This window comes from Porites lutea, chromosome 7, assembly GCF_958299795.1.
Source record: "Porites lutea chromosome 7, jaPorLute2.1, whole genome shotgun sequence".
Lineage (NCBI taxonomy): Eukaryota > Metazoa > Cnidaria > Anthozoa > Scleractinia > Poritidae > Porites > Porites lutea.
The window spans coordinates 26,356,293-26,365,208 of NC_133207.1; the positions used below are offsets into that span (position 1 = coordinate 26,356,293).

Sequence of the window (8,916 nt, forward strand, 5' to 3'; positions counted from 1 at the left end):
TTAGGAGGTGCCTCGTCCACAGGGTCAACTCGATTTGTTATTTCCAGGGAAAGAGAGAGATCTGGAGATACCACTTTTATGCACCCTTTCAAATACCTACTCATAATATCCTTTTGTAGCATTTAACAAATAATCAGAAAACAAGACTGATTTGGGTTATTGAAGACCCTTTCAAATAACAAAATTACCTGTAGGCTCATTTCCGCCGCTCTCACGTGGGCTCCTGGAAAGAAACGGTAAAGGAACGGTTCCTGAGACTCAAGCACTTCACTGAGTTTCGCTGTATAGGCTATTATACAGGTCTTTGAGAATTACCTGCGAAGGGACGTGGTGAGTAAACAACTATTTCCCCGGCTTTTGTGTCATCGTCTACGACCGTTAACGTATTGTTCGGTGTCTTTTAAATTTTTTGCACCGGTGTCTGCAACAGCAAGAAAACTACTCAAATTTCACTTTGTAAAAAATGTTGAAAAACAAATAACACCATGTCAAAAGAGTGCCAAGGAGGTTTCATCGGAATGGTCATCACACCAATGGATTTCATCCACAGACTAAACGTAAGAACTACCATGTTTTATTTTTGGCTCGGATGACCACGTAAAATGGCGGTCGCGTCTCCAGACTCCCGTGTTAAATACATTCACACTCAAATAAAGGATTTCGTTCACACGTCGTACAAGACTCAGTCATTCGCTCTGAGAGGAAAAGGGTCTGAAAATATCGTAAGGATCTATGAAACCAGTGGCGGATCCAGGGGAGGTGCCCAGGCCCCCTCTTATTTTTAGACCAAACTAAGAGCCGCCGAAGGGCCGCCTCCTCCCCTTTTTATCTAATCAATAGAGACTTAAAGAAAGCAGGAACAAAGCTTTTTTCGTGGTGAGGTGTTGACATACGGGCGAGATTGAATAAGATTTGACAAAAACGACAAAAAAATTCACTTATAAAGCACTTATTACCTTTTCAAAAAAACTCAAGACTTTTTTTTCATTTTTTCAAGGCTTTAACTCTAGTCCAAGACTTTTTCCAGGTCCGGAAAATAGCTGGACAAATTTCAAGACTTTTTTAAGAATTTAAGACTCTGTACGAAACCTGGTTATAGTGTGAACATAGTAGCCTAAAAGTGATGAAGTAGACACTAAACATTGAAGAAGACAACATTTTGCTCATGCTTAAATTCCTGCAGTTTTATTTCCGTCTAAGTCAGACATCTAAGTATTACAATTCACATTTTTTATTATCTCATCAATTTTATTCCAGACCCGAATAGTCCAGATATTCAGAGTTCGACTGTTCTCAGTGAATTTCAACCTAACAAAACGAGACTTAACTGATGATTTCAGTTTACGGTTATAACTCTACCATTAAATAACAGTGGAATAAAAACAAGGTTTCTCTCAGAGGTTGCTTTCGACGACTCTGCTTTTAGGACGGACACAAAAGCGTTTCTGCGTCTCTTAAATATTCAATAAAACTTCTTTAATGCACGAGTGCCATGCCATGTTGAGTTTTGGCTCGATTAAATCTTGGCAAGTAAGTTGCAGTTTCTCCTTGGAATAATTATATTATATCGACTTGATCAAAATTAATATCTGCAAATGTCTTTGGCTACTCATTAAGCTTTACACAGGTTTAACGTAATCATTCTTTTTCCTTTGTGATTGACCACTCAAACTCGACGATCGTGACGTCATCTTGCTACTACTCATACAACCTAGACACTTATTTTCCAGGTCCCAGAAACACGTTCGGCAGTAGATGACGTCACAGTCCTCAGTATCACAGAAAATATACTTCCTATTTACTCCTGCTCCGCAAACAGCGCATCGGCGAATGTTCACTCCTACGAACTCCAGCACTGTTTTTAACCAGCTAAAATTGTTGCAGAGAACCAAAACTGCATCAAGTCTATTAAGAATTTCAGTTTCCTCTGAAAAGTTATTCATGTTCTCAATGACAGATTTGTAAAACGTCTTGCGCTTTTCGAGGAGTTTGTAATACAGATAGGCAATGCGTTTTTTCTCTCTTCTAGGGTAGAATCGCGAAGAGATCAAGCGACGCAAGCGAAGCGGGAACGGTTGAAGCAATATAATCAGCAGTAACACTCCAAGTAGAGTTGACAAAGTGATGGTGTAAAACTCTTGAGGACTCTTCAGTTTTGCATGACACTCTTCAGCTGTATTGGACTGTGGTTCCCGGTTAGTGATTACAACATAGAAGAAATGATCTAGTAAAATGAACATCAGCGCAAACAGCAAGTAAATCAGGTAAATTAGCAGGTATTTCAGCACGTTTTTCTTCTCAGACTTTGCCAGCCGGCAAGCAGTGGGCTGAACAAACTTTTCAAGCTCAGCCTTCTTCAGCGGTACCAGTAAGTCAACGGCGCCGCTCGACTTGCGCATGTCTTCGATGGATTTGAACCGAAGCGTGAGGTAGTGATTATCAAATTCATTGCAAGAGAGATAGAGCTTGTGATACCTGTACGCTTCGTAAAATAAAACCAATAATAGTAATGGCAAAAGCATCTCGACAATCCGGATAAATTGACAAAGTTCTCCTGGTGTAACAGCAGTGACATCATCTTTTGTTTTGATTTTCTCGGGGCTTTGTTCTACTATTTTCTTAATATGTAACAAGGTGTCGATATTAACAGTGTTTATGTTGTCACACGTATTTCTCGTGTAAGTGTTTGATAAGTGATCGCACGCGTTCTTTGCAGTGATGAACTCGCACTTTGTCAGCGAGGCGAGTGTTTTGTTACATTCTTCATAAATACTGTTGATCTCGAAAGAGCAGATGTTGTGGGCACGTTGAAAAGCGTTCATGCAAATGATCCCAGATGACGAATTGTCGTGTCCAGATAAATAATCATTCCGATCAGATGATGAAAACGCCAAAGAGTTGTTAATGTAACTCAGAAGTGAGTGGGAGAGGTTCTCGTAGGTCCGCAATCGCTGTACAACGGCTCGATTGTTGTTATTCACGGCGACAAATCCAGGCGGATCAATGCTGCTATTGTCTGCTAAACTGTCACTTTTCATTAAGCATTCTCTACTAACAGCAACAATTCGTACGTTGTTAATAAAATTGCAAACCGGGCCTGATATTATGAAATACGTGATCAGCAACCACAACGCAATTTTTCCGCCTGCAGCAAACAAGCTCGGGAAAATGAGAAGAACGATGCACTGCAATCGAGTTTTGTCGAGGAACCCGAACACTGTAGCCACAACAATGCTGATTATCAGAGCGGAAATGGCGCATAAGAGAACGTGCAGTTTGGCCAGGAGATATAGCGCTAGGAAAAGGAACACACCCAGTAGTGAACCTAAAAGTATGCCGAGTAAAATGCGCAACCTGGGTCGCTTCTTCGGTGTGAGAAGCTTCTCTTTCTCTCGCTTAGCAGTGTGCTCGGCGTCTTTCAAACTCTCTTGCGAACGTCTACCTTCTAACTCAATGTCCTCGTACGAAGCCATGCGGTGTTTTATGTGTTCCTTGGTTTTCTTAATCACTGATGATGTTGGCTTCAGACTTGTCGAGCCGCTTTTTCGTTTCGCCTCTTTCGGTTTCTCGATCTTTGCTTCGCGCCCATCTCGTTTGTCAGCCGCGGTCGGAGACCCGGGTGGCGTTTGGTAATGCATCGGTGTATCGTAGATGTGAGGTTCGTTACACTCTGAGCAACCTGACGGAAAACTTCGCTTCGGTTTTGGCGGGCCAGCGACACCAGGAACCTGATAAATACTGCCTTCGTCTTTCCCGAGAGGGTTTTCTTGAATATTCACTCCGGTGCCCCCAGCAGCGACAGTAGTGGTCACGTTTGATTGATTTTTCTCGCTTTCTTTCTTCGGGTTATCGATCGGGTTAATTTTTGCCGCCTTAACGTCAGCTGCTTTCGCTTCCTTCTTCGGTTGACTGGCTTTAGTTGTTACCTTAGACAGCAATGGCCCTTTCTCTTCGCTTTTCTGTTCAACAGGTTCGTAATTTTCTTCTAAATCCTCCTGTGAAGCCTTCTGTGGAGCGGGGGTCGAACGCGGGAAATTTCTCGCATTCGTTCCTGTACTCGGAGTTGCCTTCGTTTCCGATTCCGTCGGTTTCAAAGCGTCACGAGTTTTCCTCAAACTTAATCCAAAAGTTCTACCTGCAGCCTTCACTGGTTCTTTCGCTTCTTTCACTGGGTCACTCCTTTTGGCTGCTTCTGGCTTCTGTTTGTGATCTGTCTGAAGATTTGTCGCCAGGGATCTCGGTTCCTTCTGTTTATCGTCCTTGACATTGTTTCCGGTTTTCAACGCGTCGCGGTTCGCTGGTTTTGGTTCATCGGGAGCGTTGTCATAATTTCCTTCAGGTGAATCTTCTACAACTCCTGAATCTCCCGAAGTTTCCTTTTTCTCTTCTTTGTCATTCAATCTCGACCTCCTGATATTTCCGGCGAAAGGTTTAGGATATTCAGGCGTTTTCTTGGCAGAAGGTGTGTTGGAACTCGCTCGTGTTTGAAGCCACGAGGGCTTGCTTGAGTCTTTCTTTTCAGCAGGTTTTTCATCTTTCTTGTCGGATTCAGGGTTTCCATTCTTACTTCCCGAAAGTTTGGCCGCGCAATTTTCGGGGAATTTTCCTGTTTTTCCGCTGTTTATATTCTTCCCACACAACCATCCATCCCCGAGCTTGCGAACGTCGAAAATAATATCACCTTTTTCAACCGCCATCGGTGCTTCTTTCCCACCGAACCTCGCTTCTTTTGGGTCAGGGGTAAATTCTTGTGTTATTTTCAGGTACAAACCATCCATGGCGATAAAAACGTTGATCGGAAGGGTGTGAAATTGATTTTTCTTACATTTGAGGCCACGGTCAATTCATTTCACTTCGTGTTTGAATATTATCAACTACACAATAGCGTTGTATTTTACTTGATCACGTGATACGCCCCAGCTGACTGCACTCACGCCATTGGTTCCGCTTGATCGCTTTCTGAAACTGATCTCCGGTGTGCAATCGATGATAGATTTGTCTCTAAAAGAAAAAAAATAACAAACGTGACATCTATTTAATAAGAAAACAAATTATGTCACCCATTAAAGCAATTTGCTCTTAGGATTCATGTTTCGTGTGCTTTTAAAACCTGAAAAGTGCATGCAAAACACCATGTTGGCCTCATACGAATAACAAAGATAGCCAGTTTAAACATGTTTTGATAGATTTTGAACAAATAGTGGCAAATATTTGCCTCTTAGGGAATTTAAACTAGTCTTTGTACGCGTCTTTGTGCTTTATTCAAGTAATTCACTTATGATTCAGTCATGTCGGGAAGGCGCAAGATTTAAGGATTTTTCTCAGTGAACGATTATTTTTTCGGACTTTGCTCCATTTATTCGAAAGAAAAACAGAAGTAAATACGTGTACAGATAAAACGTCACGGCTAAAAATAAGGACCAATATGGCACGCTCGTGCTGTGTGCTGATGTGTACTTGGAAAAAATACAAGTCAAAGTACTTCTTGTCTCATAAGAAACCACACCTTCATGAATTCTGATGTAAAAATGGCAGAGCATTTCATACTGCCATGTTTGGCTACAATCATTCGAAGATGTATTTTCTAGCATTGTGTATTTCAAAGGGCAATATTGATACTTATAAGCCACAAGATGATGCAGCAATCAAAAGAAACCCCCAGAAATCTATCAACATTGTAAAATCTTCCTACATGTTGTGGAGATGAAAATTGTTATTTTTACATGTGCATGTTGGTATGAGACAGACTGGAGCCAAATAAAATGTCACCTTGCCATCTTATCAAAGACATAAACTATAAATATTTATTTCCCTAAGTACAATAGCAATAATACCTCAAGTCTATGATACCATTTACTAGCAACTACTGTTTTTTCCTTTAAGCCAAAAAAAAACAACAAAAAAAACAGGGAAGAAGATTCTAAAACATGCTTGTGTACACAGAAAAGTGTGAAAGTCAAACTCCCGCCTTTTTGTCATTAACTGTCATTCATGTCTTTCCTACCTACGTTTCAAAGTGCATTTTAATAAAGTGAATGTATAGTATTATATAGAGAAATGATCACAAAATATTATTTGGCATTGTGCTTATTATAACTGTGGTGATCATTTCTTCATATACATACTAGAACAGTTTAGTGACAAACTGAACTGTACTTCATTTTTCCAGTTTCTGCTTAAAGCAGCATAATGCATAATGCTTCTTAAGGCAGAAACTGAAAAAAAATTCATTTTGAAATCGCATACCTGTTACTATTGCTTAAATAGGAACTACAATGATTATTTCTTTATTGCAAAATTTCACTTCTTCACCTAATGCAAGATTGATTTAATATGCATTAGCCTGTTCAGAGGCCCTCTATTTTCTATTCAAAGTCTGTCAAGTGCGCGTGATTAAAAATAAACCGTGAGGGATTTATTGACCACCAGCGCAACGGGGTAGGGTTGGGGGAACAAGAAAATAGATGTTATTTATTTTTCTTTATCGTGCTTCGCACTCGCTCTTGCTCGCTCACTTCGCTCGCGTGCTTGCCTCGCTCTCACACACGCTGATATTTTTAAAAAGAACAAAAAGAAAAATAAAACAACATCTGTGTATAGGCTAAATATGCATCATTTCTTATGTTTTCCAGTCATGTATATTGACCACCTTTGTATAGATCGTTTTCACTGTCACGCAACAAAAAAAAAAAATTGGAAATTGTCCAGTGGAAGAAGCCAAGAAACTGAAATGTTATTAAAGACTAATTTTTAAACAATTCGTCCAAGTCTCAGGCCTTTGTGGCCCACAGTTTCTGAGTTATTTGCCGAAACATTTCACCCACATTTGTAGAGCTTTGTATGGTGACACCATATTGGTGCACCGTTTTGGTGCACCAATATGGCGTCCAAAAATCAACAAAAACATCTGGAGTATACTTTTTCTATAAAAGCTCCTTCTCTTCACTCGAGAACTAGCATACGTGCGCATAAAAATATCTTCTAATACTTGGAATGGTTATACTGCTGAAAATCAAGAGGAGATACTTTTTTTCACGAGACGGCATAATATTTCCTATTTTGGTGTCACGCACTGTGAAAACTCAAAGTTCAAACTGCTGTATTTTCGAAATGAAACATGCTATGGAAATGAAAACTTGTACAAAGATTAACTTTTTGTTTGTCTTCAACTTAGTGTGAATAAGAATTCGTAAAATCTCGCTATTTTGACTTAACAATTTGATGACGCTGTGAAAGCCATCTATAAGAGGATTAGTCTAATATTTTAGACTAAGCAAGGGACTGTTGTAAATATTAATTTTTTCACTGATGAATTACAATCCATTCTCTCTAAGCTTGGTATTCATATGTCAGGAAAATCCAACAGTCTGTCCCATACACCATTTTGATTTATGAGGGGAAGAATACGAGAGCTAAGACTGTAAGAGCTAAGGTGTTTGAGGATTGGGACCTAAAGCATTGATCCTCAACATTCCCAACAAGAATTTGAAGTTTCATATGTCAGGACTGATTGCTAACCTTTGCAGATATCTGGGATGCATAGGAAAGATAGAAATGCTTCCGATTCTCCCTATTATCCCTGATCATCCCATATGATGAGGATATCTACAAATTTTCATAAGTCAGTAAAATCACCTATCATCTGGGATTTGCCCGACAAAATTATGAAATCAAGGCTTTATGTTTGCTGTTTGTTGCTAAGAAATAACAAAAGGGTATGGTATGTCTTAGTAGTGTATGGCACCTTGCAGAAATTTTATCAGGCAAGCTAAGAGCAGCAAAAGATTTTTGTACAGCTCCTGGCAAGAGCATTTTCCAGAGTGCCTGATGAATCACTCTGAAGTTAAGAGATTAGGGTAAGGAAACTGAGTTACTCAGGTTCCATTTAGGGTTATTATACTGGGCAAACTGACCTGAAACTTGATTTGCTCAGTTTCCTGACCCTAATCACTTAACATCAGAGTCATTTGGTGTTCAGCGGCTGTTCCGTGTTCTGCAAAACACCTGCATACATTTATTATGTGTACATGTTTTGACTCTGTTCAAATTTACTATTTGTATGAAATGGTATGAAACTGCTGCTATGCATAATAAATGAGTGGGTCTGAACAGAAATCTTACTGTTAAATCTAGTAGGAATGGCACATGCATGCACGGACATACACAAACAAAATCGCACCAGAAAGAAAACCACAACATCTTCGATCTTACATCTTTCAAATGAAAAAGGGTTTATCGTCTACCCGTCATCCGAAGTATCTTACAAAAGTCTTAAAAGTGTGTTGATTACACCAAGAATACGCTATCAGCAGCTACATTACACACATATACAGAGACAACAAAAAAAAAACCGATTTATCCCTGAATCAATAACTCTCAAAAGCTTGATAGTATTTATCCATTGATTTAAGCCCTTATCGACTCTTTAAACTCACATCACATTTTCTAGTCTGGTTCCAGAGGTTTTTCTTGAAATCCTCTTTCTTTCCCGAAGAAAAATTTCAAGAAAAACCTTTGGTACCAGCATACACATTTCCGCTCTTCAAAGGGACGCGGATACAAAATTAAGCCAAGCAAATTCGTAAATTAAACGGCAAAACACGTAAAAATTCTCTCACTGTATATAAACATAAGACAGTGGGTGCGGACTTAAAATTTTTAAAATTTCTTTAAAAGGCGGAAAAGTATCAGGGTTGAACGCTGCCGAAACCAGCTGACCTGCGTCAAGATAAGACGTACGAATTTTGAACATGGGGAACTGAAAATAGAAGGAATCTCTTAAAAACCTGCGAAAAACAGATGGCATGTGGTTTTCTTTCATGAAACAGAAGATTAAATGAACCAATCTGTCTAAAACTTACTTCCAGGAAGGCAAGCCCTCTCAAACAGCTGTCATTTCGCCATGTTGTTTTGCAC

At 39.6% G+C, this 8,916-nt stretch overlaps 1 protein-coding gene across 2 annotated transcripts; it reads right to left on the reverse strand.

The window, feature by feature from the left end:
* Positions 1-1,215: 1,215 nt before the first annotated feature.
* On the reverse strand, positions 1,216-8,916 carry LOC140943382 (uncharacterized). 2 transcript variants are annotated; one of them, XM_073392459.1, is made up of 2 exons: positions 8,862-8,916; positions 1,216-5,001 (listed from the first exon to the last, which is right to left on the reverse strand). In XM_073392459.1, the coding sequence occupies exon 2, from the start codon at positions 4,776-4,778 to the stop codon at positions 1,620-1,622; it is 3,159 nt and encodes a 1,052-aa protein (XP_073248560.1). In that variant the 5' UTR covers positions 4,779-5,001; positions 8,862-8,916; the 3' UTR covers positions 1,216-1,619. The 2 variants fall into 2 exon arrangements, with proteins under 2 accessions (XP_073248560.1, XP_073248561.1); XM_073392460.1 differs by lacking the exon at positions 8,862-8,916 and adding an exon at positions 7,914-8,009.

Coding starts and splice junctions, on each gene's coding strand:
- LOC140943382 (XM_073392459.1), bottom strand. CDS start 4,778: ATGGATGGTTTGTACCTGAAAATAACACAAGAATTTACCCCTGACCCA.